This window comes from Melospiza melodia, chromosome 2 (assembly GCF_035770615.1).
Source record: "Melospiza melodia melodia isolate bMelMel2 chromosome 2, bMelMel2.pri, whole genome shotgun sequence".
Lineage (NCBI taxonomy): Eukaryota > Metazoa > Chordata > Aves > Passeriformes > Passerellidae > Melospiza > Melospiza melodia.
In genome coordinates, this window is record NC_086195.1 from 137,938,552 (window position 1) to 137,957,736 (window position 19,185).

At 37.5% G+C, this 19,185-nt stretch overlaps 1 protein-coding gene across 3 annotated transcripts in view; it reads left to right on the top strand.

The window, feature by feature from the left end:
* The window catches only part of CADM2 (cell adhesion molecule 2), a 572,300-nt gene that overhangs the window by 491,001 nt on the left and 62,114 nt on the right, over positions 1 to 19,185 (top strand). For all 3 annotated transcript variants that reach the window (XM_063150069.1, XM_063150071.1, XM_063150070.1), the window contains one exon: positions 13,564 to 13,742. In XM_063150069.1, the coding sequence (XP_063006139.1) occupies positions 13,564 to 13,742 (179 nt within the window). The remainder of the gene's footprint in view (positions 1 to 13,563; positions 13,743 to 19,185) is intronic.

Sequence of the window (19,185 nt, forward strand, 5' to 3'; positions counted from 1 at the left end):
CCAGTATTTTGCAGAAAGCAGGGAAATTGGTGTTATAAAAAGTGTGACACAAAAAGAAGCAGGTGGGAGCATTAGTGGCTGTCTGAAAATTACACTTTACAATAAAGCCTCCTGCAGTGCTTAAGAACTACCCCTTTAGTGTTCTGTAAAATGATCACATTGCTTAATAGGCTCAATTCAATAATTGCTTTTCCTCTTTTTTAAGCATCCCTTTTTTGCAGTGTTTACCCATAAAAGTGCAGAAAGTACAGTATGAAAAACAACTGCACGCAGCATTTTTAGTGCTCGTTAAATCCATTTTGCATGTGTATGGCTTTTGAAATAATTCTTTTCCTTGCTCTCAGGTGGAAACACATGCTAAAATATAAAAGGCCTGTGGGATAGAATAATAGATAAAATTGAAATACAGAGCAGGTAATTCTAAGTACTAGACTGCAAGTTGAAACATGAGAAAGAAGTTTTGGGAAAGGATCTGACAATTGCCCTTTTTGATACTTAGATTCTGTAGACAAGTGTTTAGCTACAGTTGCACATAAAATTATAGAGTTTTTGTATCAACCACTAGCAGTAGAACACAAAAATGCACATTAGTATGACTTTCAGTGTAAGTCATGCTGGTTATACTGATTATGTTTCACAATTCAGGAATTTGTGTAGCAGATGCTATGTGGAACCACCTAATGTCACAGGGAGCACCTGCTCATTGAATATCTATGTTTTACCCCACATTTACAACAGCAGAATACCTTGAGAACATGTATGTGGGGTAAGCTAGCAGGATAAAGCACCCTCCTTCTAGAGGAGCTTAACACTGCTCTTTGATGAGCAGAATCTCAGAAAATATGGAGATAACAAGATAAAAGTGTTTGTGGTTCTGACAGGCATGACAGTAAACAGGTAAGAGACATAATAGATTGGGTTAGTTTAGTATTAGAGTAGCAAATTATTCATTGTTTGGCTGAGCTAGTCTTTGCATTGCGAGGAAGATCTTGGAGATTTCTCAGACCTGAATTTGGCTGGTTAAAAATTTCCACATTCATACTGTTCTAAGCACTAAGGTAAGCTGTCTCCAAAACTTATATTATTTAAGAGCTGAGGAAAGACTGAGTCTGAGATTTGCAGTCGTGCACAGGAAAATGCTGCTGCAGAGTATTTTCCTCCAGGGGCTGCAGGAAAACCCCTGCTCCTGCGCCTGGATCACCTCATTCCATTGTGTTGGTTTATTCCTGCTTAGGAACAGTGGATTGGTCACTTTTAAGATGGAATTGTAAAGGTTTACCAAGGGTTAAGAAGTGCTGGGGGGAGGGACTGTGAGACCCTGTGGTAGGAGGGAGGTAAGTGGGAGTCAGATCAGTATTTCTACTTACTATTGCTTTTGGATTATGATATTTTGTTGGACTTGTTTGTTTGTGGGGGGTTTTGTTTGTTTTTTGTTTTGTTTTTACTTTCTATTGCCCTCAAATATTCCTAACCTACCTTTCTACCTTGTATACACAATTTCTAGAATCTTCCAAAGGGTGGCACAGACTGAGGGAGCTCTCAGCACCATTTTCATTCAGCTCATTCTTTAAAAAGTATTTATTTGCTGTTTGCACCTAGAGGCAAAAAATAAAGTCTGAGCAATTATATGGTAATCAACATCAAAAAGGGGAACTATATAATTGTGAAGAATCTTGTTAAAAAGGAGTTATAAGGGGCAACTAAGAGAATTAAATCTTTCCAGGCAGCCTGAGGACTATGTTAGAAAAATAAGAGTTTTGAACCACAGGGTCAATACATATCACCTAGCAGAATCCCTTGAGAAGAAAAAGTTGGTGAGGCTAAACAGAAGAGAAATCAAAGTAATAATAAGGGCAAAAGCTATAATTTGAAAAGCTGAAATTGTTTTCCAAAGGAAAGTGAAGATTCTTAGATCTTGGCAGATTAAATACAAAAATTCAGTAAGCAAACCACCAAAAAACCCAGGAATAGTAAAGAAATAGCTAGAAAAGAAACTTGAAAGTAAAAGTTGGAGTTTTTAAAATTAAATAACTGAGAGATTCTCAGTACATTTTTAACTGAGAATCAAGGTTTACAGAGAAGCCAGATGGATTTGCTACATCCATGTTTTCTGCAGCAGAGGAAACTGGGTACATCAAAGACTGATTCCCTCTTTTCTCAGGTGCTCACCAGCAAGATTTAAATGGGCTGTGGAGGTGGTTATGGAACAAACAGGCAGAATGAGCAGTAGGAAGTCAGCAGGACCAGAAGGTTTTACCCCAGCATTCATAGGGAATTCAAGGATGAGATTGATGAATTATGAACTGTGACTGGAAACTTAATGCTTAACACCACCTGGCTAGGTCAGGACAACAAGGCTTCAGGAGAGATCCCACAATCTGTAGAACTGACATCTCAGATCCTAAAATTTATAAAAAGGACTAGAAGTAGCAGACATCTGAATTAAAAAAAAAAATAAAAATAAAACAAACAAAAAATGGGGTTTTAATTCATTTTGCAGAGGGAAAACTCCATTTTATAAACATTTTTTAAACCATTCTTGAAGAACCCATAAAATTCACCTTGTGGCAGCCTATTTGGTATAGAAGGGAAACATTGCAGATCTTTCCAAAATTGTAAATGGTACAGAGGTAGTTGTTAAGGACTGCTAGTTCATTCTCTCTACAAATAGCAATGTTTAAGTGTAAGTCAAACTAATAAGAACCAGCTTTGTTGCCAAGCAAGGACATAATTTTTCATAAAATGACTGGTAAACTTTGGGAATTTGTTGTCGATGGATATGACAGATGGTGAAAATTTGCAGTAATTCAAGGGAAAACTGCCTAAGTTCACGAAAAGGTAAGTCCTTGAGGTTTGCAGAGTATTTTTAAACTGTGCTTGGTATCAGAAATGCCTGAGATCTGTGCTTGGCCTGTTCCCTAGACATCTGCTTATCCCTGGTGTTGGAGATAAGGGACTGGGCTAGCTGAACTTTTTGTCTGACTCAGTACAGCTGCTGCTTCTCTGCTAAGCACTGAACATAGGCTGTTGTGGCTTGCTGGGACTAGATGCTAATGGAGCTGGAGCCCATGGAGAGCTTGAGGATATCTCCTTTACAGTGCTAAAATTATTACCATGAAGGTACTAATGAATAATTTTCTGTGTGAGAGAAGTTCGTGTGAACTAAAGCACTCCCCTCTGTCTGGAGATAATAACACATCTGGGAAAAGAAAACAAACTTCTCTAAGTAAATAATGTTTGTCTCTTTTTCCCTTTATTGTATTACCATTTCAGAAGTTATTTTTAAATGCAAAAGAAATTGACACAAACCATGGTATAAAACTTAGCTCTGAAATACAAATACTCGTGAGTTCACAGTGTATTATTGTTAGGTTATTGTTACATTATCTTGAAAGCATAAAACATTTTATTATTCATTATGGTTCAATACAATGTGCTTCAACGTCAGCTTTTTTTGACAATGGTGAAAAAATAACTGAGGTACAAAAATTTTATGGTATATTTTCATTCCTGTGGTGCTCCTATAAACTGTTGCGTATAGCAACAAATATTTACTTGCTGAGAGGACATAATTCAACAGAAGATCTTGTCATTGCTGTGGCTAGTTATTAATGGTTTCTTATCTGGTGAAAAGAAGATATTTTGCTTCATCTCCCAGACTTCATGATGTTCTTACATTCATTGAAAGTCAAGAAGTGCCTACCTTGGTTAATGAGGGTTGGTTCTGAAGTCCTTGCTTGTCATCCAAGATGCAGCACTGGTGCTTTTATCAGCTCTCTGGGTGTTGTCACTGCACCTCAAGTGCAGGAAGGAATTTTAGTTTAATGAGGCTTCCCTTTGACTGTGTCTTACATCAACAGCAAATGATTTCAAACAAGTAGTATTTGGACAAGCAAATAACTGTGAATGAGATTTTCAACTGTTTACTTAATGGAAAAAGCAGAAATGAATCAGCCACTCTTCATTTTCCTCTTTGATTCTCATGCCAGCAAGCATTTGACCTTAACTCAGAAAACGCAGCTGGCGTTTCTTAGATGGGATTTCTCAGCTTATTGTAATAACAGAGACAAAGTTTCTTGTGAATGTTGGGACACAGTGAAGGCAAATTCAAAACAGTGCAAATTAGGCATGTGAACATTCATCAGTGTGGCAGCCTGAAATATCTAAGCAGCTGAAAATCAGGATTTGTCAAAGGGGGAAAAAAACCCTCGTAATAATATGTGCTCATTAATTCCATTATATACCCTTCATACCTCAGCTGGAATTGAGGATATGACAACAGACATAATGAAAAAGGGCCTGAAAATGTTGTGTGACAGCAGTTACTGCCTGCTTCTTGTTTTTTGCAGTCCCAACCATTATCTCTATGTGGCACTTCAGCATAACCTATGTAAACCAGGCTATCTTAAAAAAATGTACCTTAATCCCGTGACATGAAAATGCAAAGCATTTAAAATCAGTGGTGCTGAAGCTCTTTCTGCTATGTTTTTCTCTTTTATTTCTGATAAATCACTATTTTCCTCAGTGCTTGCTCCCCTGGCAGGGGATGCAGCATGCTTGTAAACTGCTGTGAGGAGACACAGTGTTAGAAACAGCTCTGAAGATGTGCCAGATGAGAAGATGTTATTTTCCTCTGTTCTATGACATGCATAGTAACTAAGGTGTGCACATCTTATCATTATACTTTGCTGCAGCATTCCTATCCCCAGCAGTACTTCATTAAGAACATAGTTCCTGGTTAATCCCAGTAATTTTCAGCAGCCATTCTGATGCATCCACTTGAGCACCATATTATCTTAATACTGCTGACATTTGCATGTCTTTGAAATACATTTTTCCAGATATTGTCCATTTAATCCATGGCAGTTTCCATCATCCTTTGTTCTTATAGTCATGCTGTACTTGCAACTGTTGAAAAAGAATAATCTACTAATTCTTCAATAGCTCTAAAAGGTTAAGAAGGAATCAACAAGGTGTAAACAGCAGCATAGAAAGCCCAAAGATTTAGCTGTTTCAATACTGACTGAATAATTAGAAACATATAGAGTTAGAATTATAGTGAAACCAGGCTATTGAGATTTCAATATTTAATCAACAATTTTTCATGTGAATAAAATTGTTACATGCCATTTATCATTTTGGCTGTAGTCTGACAGGAAAGAAAAAGCCTTTAGGAGCAGCGGTAAAATATTTAAGGAAGGTTTGACAATTATTCTTTAATATTCACTTATCTGTTTATAGTTTCTCCTCTCTTCCCTTCCCTGCTCTTATCTGAGAGTGTAGGTCTTAGTTTCTGAGACTGAAAGGGATTTGTCTTTGTAATTTGCACATCAATATATGGCACCAATCCCAGGCAGAACAGGGGAAGGGCGTATATTATCGATGTGCTCCAGTGCTGATCCAAAGTACTTTCAGCTCCAGAATTTTACAGAAGCTTTCAAGACATCATTGTTTTTCTGTGAGTGCACCTCACTTCTTTCCCTGTGTGAGATTGCCTGGCCATCAGTTTGGAACTTGGCTCTGCTGGATTTCCATTCTCTGGATGAGGGGGCAGCTTCACAGTTCTTCTGGTGCCTTCCCCTACTACAGCAATAAAGGAGATGCACCTTCTAGAAGTCTCTATCCCCTTGCTTTCTTGCACAGTCTCCTGAAAACAAGGCTGTCACTTTTCTTTAATTACTGATATGTCATTTAGGTGTGTCTTATCCATTGCCTGTGAGAGCTGCTGAAGGACTGCATGGCAGATAATGCATTGTGCATCCCATTGAACAGGTGCAGTATTGTGCAGTACACCCCTATCAGCCTTCAGTACAACAATTCTGATACAAAACCAGCATCCTTGCTGCTTTATAGGAATTGGAAAACATCTTATCTAATCTGTGGCCAACTGCAGGCCAACCTGCAGATGTTTCCTGTGAAGTGTTGCCTACTACTTTGTCCTTGAGCTATTTGCCAGTTAGCTCACAGTGGCCATCACTTCTGAAAGGCCTCTGCTCCCCAGCAAGTGAGGCAGGATTTATGACATAAGATTGTTTAATGTGGTTTGGGTTTTTTTGCTTGCTTGGTTTTTGCTTTTGTTTTTGGGTGTTTATTTTATTTTTTATTTTTTCTCTGTCCTGCTGATGTACTGGCTTGTACCTCTCCTCCTGCCTTTTTAGCCTCAGGAATCTTTTTGAAAGACATGTTATACTTCTGTGGAGGACTTTTCTTTTTTCCTGGTTAAAATTTAAAAGGAATATAAATTATTTATAAACTGGTGACATAAAATGAACAGCATAGCCATACATACCATTGTTTTTTAAAGACAAGGTTTTAAAGCAGACTTCTTATTAAAGCTGTTCACAAACTGTAGAGGTTATAGTGTTCCCTCTGAACTTAAGATGTTTTGAGCCTCAAACTTTAAAATACATATTAGAAAAAGTGTGGTTATTAGCTGCCTACTGAAAGTGTTCCAAAATACTTGGCATTTTGATTTGAACTGCTAAAAGTGCATTGAAATGCCCAGGGTTTTTTTCAGATTTATTGTGGAAAAAATTTTAAAAAATGAAAAAGTCAGTGCCTATTCCCTGACCTGATGGTGCATTTAAAAGAGGATTAGCCATCTTCTTTATGGTATACATAAGTTTAACAGTATTCTTCAGTTTTGTTTGCTCCTAAGTGGTGGCCTGGCCTTGAAAATCTGGAAGTATGGCAACGTCTTCCTCCTCCATTTTTTGCTTCTAGATTCATAAGTGATAGGAGGCATAAATTAATTAGTTCAGCAAATTTTCCCTTTCATGGATACAACTGCTTGCCTGGTGTAGAAATTTCTGGATAACTAATAAAAGAGCAGCAATGCCCAATTTGTTGTTTGGGAAGATGATCAGATTAGAGAAATAAAAAAAAAAAATGGAGGGGGGATGAAATGAGACACCAGAAGTTTGACATCAGCTGTAGTGCATGACAAATGTGGGAGAGATTTGTGTGAAATAGCAGAAGGACAGATTATAGGTTATAGGATGGCAACTCCTTCCTGTGGCATCTCCCTCACAAACTTTTGTTTGGTTTGCTTTTGTTGCTGGGTTTGTTTGTTTGTTTTTCTTTTTAGACAGTCTTTTTGTCCATTCTAGCCTTCCTGCTGCTTGCAATAGTAGAATACAATGGATATTTCTGGTGCAATTCACCGATAAGTTGTCTTCTGATTTTCACATAAGTTCTCTTGTTGATCTGTCTCGTGACTATGAGAAAGCCATTCCCCAAAATGTTATTCACAGCAGGGTTTTTATACTTCTCTGAGAAGATTGTGAATAATACTGGAATTAGGTAAGAAGCTACACATATATATGTGGATTAGGCACTTTTCAGAATATTGATCTGATATTGCCTTGCCTTCTTGAAAATGATAACAAAGGAAATGGAGGTTTCTTTGGAGAAGGGTGGGGAGGGAGTACATGATATGCACAAAGGGAAAAACTGGAGTTAAGTAGCTTCAAAGAAGTTACAATTATAATGGCTTGATCAGTTGGGAAAATCTTTCCAGACAGGGAGCAGCAGCATTGCACAGTTGTGTTAAAGGTGGAAAGCCTTATGTCCAAGGGTGCCCTGGACTCTAAGGGTACTAAAGTATAAAAGGAAATGGATTATCAACCTGATGAGAGGAAACACAAAAGAGAAATAGAATTAATGCAGAAACAGAACAGTCAACTTCCCACAGGCAAAGGTTTTAGACCTAAAAGGAATCTTAATACCAATTGCAAGGAAATATTTGAGTGTAGATAGGAGGAAATATGAATATGAGAAATTACTCTTTTACCCTCTAACATGATATACTTTGTATCTTTGGGTAGAAGAATAAATATATTTGCTTTGAAAAGATTCGTGATGCAATTTAATCAGTTGCTGTGACAGTCTGCTGAGGGATAAGGACTTTCAGCTGCAAATTTAGTCTGTCATATCAGCATGGTTAGCACCTGTAATCCAGCAAGGGTGAGAGGACTGCCTGATTTATCCAAAGCAAGATCCAGGCAGGGAGGTCTGTCACCTAAGTAAAGTTGTGATGAACAAAGCAAAGGCTTTCTCTATCTTGGACAAAAGGTAAGGAATGAAGAGTGTTTGGGCTTTACCTGGTTTGGTTTCTTTCTTCGACTGTTTGCTTTCCTCTACTGCTATATTTTTCTCTTTTTTTTTCTTTTTTTAGGGTTCTCTTTTTTTCCCTATAAATGATGAATATTAGCACCATTTGAGATTTTTTTACCTCTTTTTGTTTATTATTTAAGCACCTTTTTCACATAATACACTGCAGCTGTCTTCAATACCTCTTGTTGTTCCTGTTTTTTTGTAGCTGTAAAATCCTTTCAATTTTTTATGATATAAAAAGTTGAAATCTGTATTTAAGTGACAGCTCATTTTTTAACACATTTTGGTAATTAAATTCTTGACCATTTAGAAAGCATTAGTATAGGACATTATAAATATTCTTAGGCTACATTGTGCCTGCTGAGAATACTTAAAAGAGAAAAGTAGAAGAAAATATAATAATAGTCAATTCAGATGTTCAAAGCTTCTTTCTGAAAAAAAACAAGGGAACTTTATGAAAGGTACTTTGGATATTCTTTACTATTTCTACTGCTGAGAAAAACACTTTGTGAAGGTTACTCAGGTTTTGCAGAACTAGAAAATCACAGAGAGTTCATATCTCATAAAATAACATCCATCTATCCAAGCCTTTTATGAAAGGTTAGAGACTGTGGATATTGATGTTTTTGATAGATGTAATGCTCCAAACCAGCTCATCCCAATATGACTCCTCAGACTGAGACTTTATATAAACAAGAGGTTCCCCCAGGGTTGAGACTTTCAAGTGGGTGATTAACTGACAAAGCTAAAAAATCCAATTTCTTGATACAAAAGAACTATAAGTTTCAAGTTAATGAAGCAATCATTCCCTTAGATGACTTTTAATACTGCACCAGGTTTTCAACAAGAAACACTCTGATAAATCTTGTGATACCTTTTCCACTACTCATTTGAGCATATGCACTAGATTTTGTTTTTTTATGGACTTCAGTAAATACAAGTGTACCCCTGTTTGGAGAACTAAAAGATATTGTTGGAGAGGGCCCTACTCAAAAATATGAATTTATTTTTATCTTGTTAGTGTTCCTCAAATTCTTATTCTTCTTCTATCTTTATTTTTACCCACATTGGCTACAAAATTTTGACAGGATGTCTACATACCCAGTTGGATGAGAATATCCCCAGTGAAATTGTAAAAAGGTGGCTTTGGGGTTTTGTTGTTGTTTGGGTTGGTCAGGGTTTTTTGGTGTTTTTTGAGTGTGATCTTATGGAAATGAAAAGGTTATTCTGTGCTATTATAATGGGTCAGTAAGTTGTCTAAGGGTTGTTTATTAAGGACTCAGTGAAGAACACTTTGTACATGACCTTTCTGTGCACAAAAATTAGAAAAGGGCAACAAAAATGCATAGAGCCAAGATGTTTCAAGTGAAAATGGATTGCATTGCCTAAATGCACTTTGTTCAAAAAGAAAATGTATGTCAATATGTATAGATATAAAACATATAGATATATGTATAATTTTTAAATGGAGGGTAAGTTAACTATTATAGTTATATATAAAGATATCACTAGAGAGGAGGATTGTAAGAAAGCACTCAATCACTGTCCTTGGGTTAAGAGTGGAGAAAGAGACAGAAAATTGCCAATGTTGTCGTAAAATACTGTGTAATTCCAAAGACCTCAGCTAAAAAAAAAAATATATTAATGTGGAAAAACATAATTGTTGACTTTCATATTATATAAACACTTCTTGAAAATGTAAGGCAGTGCCTAGGTGTTCTTTTCTAATCAAGAGTTTTTAAATTATTTTTTTCCAACATCTTTCAGTTTGGCCCTACCTTTCTCTCTGACTGGTTTTGAAAGAAAGGGTTTTCTACTCTCAAGGCCAGAAAATAGTTTTACTGTATTTACCATTTCTTTGTTTGGTTACTTGTAAGAAAAGTACCACAATATAAAACATGGACCATTGTGGAACTTCATACCAACATTTTTATACCTTGATTTCAATTCTATTTCATTCTACTGGAAAAGAATACCAAATTTTGTTGGTTCTGTGTCAGGTTTTAAGGCTGACATGAAGACATTTAACAAACTCAGATTTCAATACTAAAAACCTGTTCCTTTTTCTATGGCTTTCACTGAATGCACAAATGGAAGGTATTGTTTGTACAAATATCCCTGTTTGTTCCAGTTCAAATAAGCATTGATAGTGTTGGGGCAAGTCATTAGTATTTTAAAAACGCTTACATTCTGCATTGTTAGGGATGTTTGCAATAGAGAAAAATGTGCAATATTGGGAGTACATGTTTGCCAGGTGTTTTAGCGTGTCAAACCTAAGTATGCCTTTCAAAATCTTGGGTAAGAGAAGAAACTCTCTCTGGGTCTGCAGATGTGGGCAGGTTTCAGTAGGATAAACTGTGGGGAATTCACACTTGTCTGTGCCTTTTGACAGAGAAGGAAAGCTGTTTCAGGGTTTCAGCTTTGGACAATGAAGGTACTAAGGCAATTATGAAAGAATACCCAATGTGCTCTAAAGTTAAGATTCCTTTCCCCCTTTTTTGTGTGTAATTTTTTCCCAGCTGATAATCTCATAAGGTATCAAATTCTAAAAGAGAAAAAAAGGGGAGAGACAAGCCTGCTAAGTTTCTAGGCTCCCATAAGTTACAACGAGGTTATAACAGGAAGGAGTGCTACTTACCATGTCCTGCAATATTCATTGCCACTTCTAGGAGATCAGTGAACAACAGATAAAAGTAAATACCATTTTGCATGGCAGGTAGGGAACTCCCAGAATTAGTTGCTACAGGAGGTATAGTTGGTGGACATGATGGTGGACATCATAAGCAGATTCTACAAGATACTAGAGACATTCATAGGCACAGGTCTAAATAATAAGTGTATGCAAAAGAGAGAAAAATATGTGCCCTGCAGCCCCCCTGACAGGATGATTGCTGGCAGAGTGCAGGAGGAATGGACAGCACAAAATGAATGTACTCCCATGCTTCCCTTAAACAGCCATCCTGCTGCTGCTGACCACGGCAGCGTGATGGCCAGGGTGCATGGGCATGTCTCATGCTCTTAGCTCACTTCTGCCTAACCAGTGAATTGTGTAGACCAAGTGTCTCAAAGCTTCCCAGCAGTGCCGGCAGAATTTAATTCCGTGGCTGTGACGGAATTGCTGCTTTAGGCAGTGCTGAGGTGGAGGGAGAGCGGTGCCCGGCCACCAGGATGTGTTGGCTCTGGGCCTGCTGCCCAGGAATTGCTCTGCTGCTGCCAAAATACAGCACAGGATGGCTGAATATTCACTCTGGATTAGCAGCTTCCCCAACACCCAGAAAATTCAGATCTGCCTCTCTCTAAGCCCTGGCTTTTCTGCCACACATCGTTTTGCAACCACAGCTAAGTGCACTATATAAGACTAGAGTTGGTGTATTACAATGTGACAGAGCTCGCTGAATAATTTATATCTATGCCTCCATTTCATACTTATTTGTTATCCTATAGGTTTCCCCCTAGGATATGCCATCTAGTTTCAATTTAAAACCTAAGTTCCATAAATTACAGCTGCACAGAAGTTGCTTTAACACGCCATTTATGCAGGTAATGGTGCACATTGTAGCAGAAGTGTTTCAGAGTCCCCACTCCTGGGATTGCAGAGCCACAGTAAGCTGGTAAATGGGAAACAATGAGGAGTTGGCCGGAAAATTGAACAAATCCACCTTAAAATATCACAGCAAATCACACCTTAATGCTGGGAACTCTGCAGGGCAATGTTTCTACATCAGCATGGACATCTGGATTCCCTGCTTGCATTAAACAGAAAGAAAGTGTGTACATTGTGCACCACGTGTGTGTGGATACCAGTTCATAAAAATGAGCTTAGGAAGAGGATTAAGACATATTTATGGTAAGGCATAAATAAGGCCCATCACACTATCAGCTCTTAATCCTTGCTTTCATTTCTGAGCATATGATTTTCTGGAAAAAATCAAAACTCTGGAGTATAGCCTGTCTAAATACTAAGTGTGACAACACTTTAACAGGGTGTCATCCAAAATATTACTAAAATCTGCGTAAATTTATTATATTTCAGAATAAATACTTTTCTTTAAAGACTACTTTGAATTTTATAGAAGTGCATTTCAGAAAAATTCTCTCTGTTTACATGAGTTGCCTAACTCGAAATCATGTCATTACAGCCATTACAATTATTTTTCTTTTTATGAGGCCACACTTTGGCAAAATTCTTTTTCTTAGCAGTTATTATATATAATAGGCCTTAAACACCTGCTTCAAATTAGTGAAATTAAGTGTTTCTGTAGTGCTACTAGTGACTAACCTGGCAACTGCTAATTTAATAACAGTGTATTATATTTTGGTTTATTACTGAGTCACACAACTGGCACGTTTGGATAGAGATTGATATGTGGCTTATGCTGCACAAAGCTACAAGCAAGGTAGCATTGAATCCCCAGGCTGTGAATATCCTGCTGAAGTGACTGGTGTAACAGGGCCTGAGATGCTCTGTCTGCTCCTTGCATAGACAAGATTCAGTAAACCAACCTTGCATTCCCAGTTACAGTCCTGTCTTCTTGGTGATTTCCCTCATGTAAATTTGGAAATATACCTTGTTACATGTAAGTAAAGGCTGTGTGCCAGTAATAAATGCATCCTGCTGGCTGCTAGGCAGATCTCATGGGCTGTGCAGCTTCTTGAGAGTCTCTAGGAAGGAGTTAGGTGTGCCTTGCCTGAGGGAAGGTGTATATGAACCTTCAGGACTGCCAGTTCCCTTCTTTGTGGTGCCCTTACCTTGCCTGGTGGATTACCATCACCAGGGCATTGCCTTTGGCCTGTTTGATGTGAGTGCATCAGGCAAAAGAGGAAAGGTTTCACAGGAGGAGAAAATCCAGGATTTCAAGTTAAATCTTACATTGCTTGTGATGTGAAACAAGGAATTATTTAAGGGAAGGATGAAGAAAAGGTGGGAAAAAAGGATGGGCTGTGACACAATGCAGCAAGACAAACAAGTTGTGGCTGTGTGTAACATGTGTTACTTTGGGACTGATATGCCTGGTTCAGGAAAAATACTCAGTGCATTCAAGTTCACTTGTGAATATGAATGGCCTAAGCAATTTAAGAATCCATTTTCAAACCACTTACACCCACATCATCCTATTTGCACTTACCTTGCCAAGCACCTGTGGGCCCTGAAACCTCACAAGAACTATTTTTTTGATTTAGGAAAGATCTTAGCCTGTTGCTGTACCATTCTGCTTCCTTTTTTATTTTTCTTCTTTCTTATTTCTCTGCTTGTTCATTCACTTTCTTTAGCAGTTCATATCCAGGATGGTAGGGTTGTAACAATGACAGTTCATTAGATCCAGTAATTCAAATATTCTTGGGGTGGAAGGTGACTATTCATAAGTTGCTGATGATGTTATTTCTGCTGTACATGTTGCATGTATGTGTTTCACGTGTCTAAATAAATGCCACACTTTGATCCAACAGGCCAGAACCAGTACTGTGGACAAAGGATGGTGGAGAACTACCAGATCCAGAGAGGATGGTTGTCAATGGCAGAGTTCTAAGCATCAGCTTCCTAAACAAAACAGACAATGGCACATATCGATGTGAAGCAAAAAATCCCATTGGCCGGAACAGCACGGAATACGTCCTGATAGTACATGGTGAGTGTGCTCTCCTTGGTGCATTCCATGCATATTTAACATTTCAGCTGATACAATCAGGCTCTTATGGTCATGATGGAAAGAATAGCAAGAAAATGTGGGTGTATAATTGCACTTTTATTGATGCTATGATCTAGCTGTGGGGAGCTTGTTGTCTATCTTTTATGACATGCCTCTCTTCTTACAGTTTAAACAAAATGTATTCACTTCTGCTGTGAACTTTTTGCTAAGTAAGCACCTGTGAAAGTGTTTTGCAGTTTGTGGGTACTGTTTCATAAATACTTGCCTCAGGCCCAGCTCAGATAAAGCTGGTTACAAAAGGGTATATGAAGAGAAATAACAGACAGATGTGTGCTAGAGGTTTTCTGCTTAGCTTTTTATAGACCAGCAAAGACAGGACATTGAATACTTCACACAAGTTAGATTCTGCTCCTGAGAAAATTCTGCTCATACAAGTTAGCTGATATCACCAAGCCCATCATTACTGTCAGACCTCAAAAAACTTTGCCATGTCCTAAATGCATTATACTACTTCCAATAAAATGGAAGAATATCAAAGTTCACAATAAATTACAATTGATTTGGGGTTTTTTTCTTAATAAATAAATATGTGTCATGTGAAAAAGCTTCCTTCCATGAAAGGATTCCATGATCATGAAATAGATTGATATAACTCAGCTGTAGGGGAAACTATAATATAAAATTAGAATTTGCCTTTAATACAGCCTAGCAATTTGGATCTAGGAGCCTCAAAACATGGTGTTTTCCTATCAGAGGTAGTTCCTGGAAGGTTGCCATTTCCATTATTTGAATTTTTGTATTAGACAATATAGAGGCAGGACCTTCACTTTAGTTCATGATTATACTTTTTCCCCTCTTTTTTTAATGCAATTTCTTATAACTATGACAAATTAAAATGAAAAAATCTAGTGTAAATTTTAGTCTTTAAATAGACAAGAGAATTATGTAGATTTTATTTGCTCATTACGAACTCAGTTACAACAAGAATACATTTCCTTGGTGGTTGTAAGATATCAGAAACATTTTTCACTACAGATTTACCTGCCTCTAGGTATTTGGCATAAAACTTCTAGTAAGTGCTGCTTTCAGTAATGAGATATTTATTGGCACTGTTGATGAAACATCATTTATCAAAAGAAGCACTTAGGTTACTTTTCATGTTTCTTGAAGTTCACCATAGTTTATGTAGGATGAGTGACACAAATAAGGAGGAGTTCTTTCCATGAGGAGCACAGAGCCTGTACTGCTGCGTGAGTATTTCTGCATTAAAGACAAACAGAAAAACTAAACCCTCTAACCTCTATTTACATTGTCTGCTACAAGAAGAGGAAAAGAAAAATTGTCTTTTGCATCCCAGAGGCAGTGGTGTGGTGGTTGTTGGCTGCAGGCACAAAGTGCTCTGCCTTTGATGAGGTAACGGCTTCTGCACTTAGCACGTGTTGAAACTTCTGTCATTTGTGTTTTCTGCCCAATTTATTTATGTCATTATTTCTGAAAATATGGCCTTTTATAATGGGGGATCTTCTTCCATCAGCAGTGACTCTGCAATAGAACTGTATCAAAGAATATTTCACCGTTCCCAGTCTTGCACAGTGGTGTGTCCCCTGGTGATCTGATTATTTTGCATCAACTTCCTGGCAGTCTGTAAAATCATTCATTATCAGGGAGGCATTTTGTTATGTTTGGCAGCACATTAGGCATGTTACCAGGTTTAGCTTGCTCATTGCTGACCTTTTCTTTTATGAGTACCTGAGTTTTCCTAATTGCATTTCTGCAATTCCAGCGCTGGAACTAGAGAAGGTAAATGTCAGGTGCTTCCCAGCTTTCTGAAACAATCAGAGTTCTGTGACAGAGCATGAGATGATGTTTAGTACTTAACAACTTACTGGGGTTCAGAGTTGTAAGGTTAATTTTAAGTAAAAAGGAGACTGACACAATTATTTTATCAAGTGTAGCACAATCCGTTGTATAGATAAATTTAAAGCAGCCTTACCCCTTCTTTAGCTCATTACATTCATGAATGTCTCTAGTGAGCCATAATCCTCCTAAAATTATACAATATTTTTTCTCTCTCTCTCTGGGGGCTAGAAAACCTACTTTTTATCATTTTCTGAGATGCATCCTTCTATTTAATAGAGAATGTATTTTTTATCTTCCCAAATATATCTGGAAGCATCCTTTGATTTCTCATCCCTTCCCCTGTGCTTAACGTGTTGACGTAATTTTTTGTCCTACTCCTTTGTTAGAGCTCATTAATCATATGACTTTTTACCTTAAAATATCAGGTTTCTAAGACAAGGTACAAGCCAGATTTCCCACAGGAGCTTGTGTGAGGAAACAGGGGACATCATTGGAAGGTATCCTCTGCAGAGGCTGGGAAGGGCAACATGATTCACAGCTTTCCTTTTCTTATATGTACTGTGATTTCCATGCATTTTATTCCTTTTTTTTTTTTCCACTTCAACAGATTTTTATCTCTTTCTGTGTGTTAATGGTGTAACAGCTTCATCTGGTTTCTCTCTTTTTTTTTTTTGTCTCCCCCTAAGAAATCCTCCTTTCAGTGATACTCAATCTACTAATTCTCTCGATTATTTAAGTTATCTTCCTAACTCAGAGAGGGTTTAGGCAGCTTTAGAGTAGAGACAACATTGACCAGAAATGGAAAATATATTTTATCTTAATTATATATGATGTAAGAAAGTATGTATATATATTAATTTTACATACCAGGCAAAGAGTGTCTCATGCCTTTAACTGGACTGATCTAAACACAAAATTATACAGAAGAGTAGTATTTTTTCCACTGTTAGGGGTGATGATGAGGTAATACTGTTTTGATGTTAACTGATGGCAGAGAAAATAAATATTGCTGTTAGCAGATGAATGGAAATCTGTCCAATAAAATTAGTATCTGACAACATAAAAATTATTTTTAGAATTTTTTTGTATAATTAAAGAAACCAGACTTCAGAGAAATTGAATCTATTTGAATAAGGTTAAAGGCTTGGGCTATTAAATATGCTCATGCTGCTTTGCCGAATCAATGTGACTGCTAATTTCCTTTTTCTTAACATTTATTGTTAATAATAAATGTCAAAAAGTACTCTGTGAAGCAGGAAGGTGGGTACAAAGTCAGAGTTTATAGGCAGAAGCACAAAGGCAAGACATGTCGTTTGCTCAAGCATTTTTTTCATGCAGTAACAAAGGCAGAGGCTTTAATGCCTGTAGCTGTTGTCATTTCTGTATTCTAATTGGCAAGCTTAGTGCTTTAGAAGTGCACATTCTGGCTGGATATATTACACCCTTTCTTTGGTAATGGGCCCCAGGCAATTTTCACTCTCTTCCAATTTATTAAGAATTTTTGTTTACCTTTGTCCAAATACTAGTCATTAATCACCAGCAAACAGAGCAAACTGTCAAACTCGTGTTGCTCAACTCAAAAACATAGACTCTGCTTGCAGAGCTGCAGTAATAGCTGCAGTGATTTAGCTGGAGTGGAGGAAGGAGGTGCTCCATCATAATCAACCTGAGGACACAGCTGCTGTGTTTGGAGGAGTAGTTCAGCACCTCTGGGTGCCACTGCCAAAGGCTCAGTTCAGCACTGCCTTGGAGGGAGTGACAGAAGTCCACATCACTGGAACCTCCTTAGTGCAAACAGCAGCACTTGATCATTTACAGCCCTGTTAGAAACAGAGCACCTTGGTGAAATATCCTGATATGCCAATCTACAGCCAGGCATTAAATTAATTGAAATATTCAGAACTGTAATGTGTTGTGCAGCAATTACATGGAAGAGCAGTGTGGAAATGAACATGAATCAGCAGCTGTAGATGGTCAAGGCAGTTCTTATTGTCCAAATTTTAACTAGGAAATCATTTGAGCCAGCAGCTTAGGATCTCTGAGGAATAAGAAGTGGCATGACATGCTCCTTTGTCTTCAGCCTCTCAATTTTGTATTTTTTTTCTTGGGCAAGCAACATTTTGCAAATAAAAGCAACTGAAAGACCCAGTTACAACCTCATTAGATCTCCTACAATGTGTAAGACCAGAAATCCCACTGCACCTTTCCTAACTACAGCATTATATTCCACCTGCTTGTCCAGTCCCATTTCAAAACATTTGTCATCTTAGCTTCCACAGTAACCTGTGGCAACAAGATTCTGAATTTAGTTATGTGCTTTGAGGGAAAAGTATCCTCTTTTGTTTGTTTAAGCCTGGTGCTTGATCTCTTCGCTTTCCAACCTTACAAGTTATTTGGCCTCTTTTGCTGTTTGTGCTTCAAGTTTGGATTTAAAATTATATTTGCTACTCCCTTTAATGGATTCTCAGGTATTTCCACATTGGTCTCTACTTCTCATTAATTGTGATCTTAAACTGCATTTCCTGCAATTTTCTCCCATGTATCCATTCTCCTTCTTTCATGGTCTTTTTTTTTTTCTCCCCTTTTTTCTTCATTTTTTGGTCTAGTTCTAAATCTCTGCGACTGACTTACATATCTGGAACATCACTATGTTAAATCTGCACCAGACACCTTAGTTTATTAAATCCTACCTCCAAATATATTTATAGATCTTCACCTTTCATGCCCAAAAACACTTCCAGCACCATGTACACCTGTATAAGATTTTATTTTTAAAATCGGTGGAAACTCTGTGGAATCCAAAACTCATGAAATTAAACAAACTCTTCTACCTCTTTCTGTTATAGATTATTTTGTCTTTTTCAGTTCATTTTCCAGCAATCAGGTTTTTTATTCTATTTCATTTCTGTTTTGATGTCCTCACAGGGGGCCTTCTATTTCCTTTATTTCTTGAACTCACTTGTGCATGTCTCACTGTAAAGGTAGAAACTGAATAGAGCAGAAAATTGAAAAAACCTGAGGAGGTGAGGATATATTCTGCTTTCTTTCAAAATTAAGCTTAATGAACAGGCAATAGATCTTTTGGTTTGCAAATATTTTCACTACAGACCTCTGGTAAATCTTGCACAGTGTTTTTGGACAATTTAATAACCTTTATTAACATGTAAAAAAAGCCACATAAAAATTTTGGGAAGGAAGGAAGGCAGCATCCTTGTGGAGCAGCACACTCATCAGTAATCTTGGCTGCTCTGTGTTTTGGTGTTAAGGTCCTACAAGTTGAGGTGACTGGACTTTTTAAAAAGTTTCCTCCTTTAAAGTTTTCTGAGTTGAAGTGTCTCATTTATACACACACACCTCAGGCTTTCTTTGCCTATGGGAATGTTTTGCCTTTATGTGAACAAAGCTTGAGCTTTGCAAAAAGAGAATTGAGCAGAGCCATGGTGTGATGTAACAATAATAACATTTATAGCTGCAGTTATGGGGGATTTGGTGAATAACCCCAACATTGCCCTTACAGCAATCTCAAGAATGTGAGACTCAGAAGACTTCTTCAGACTTAATT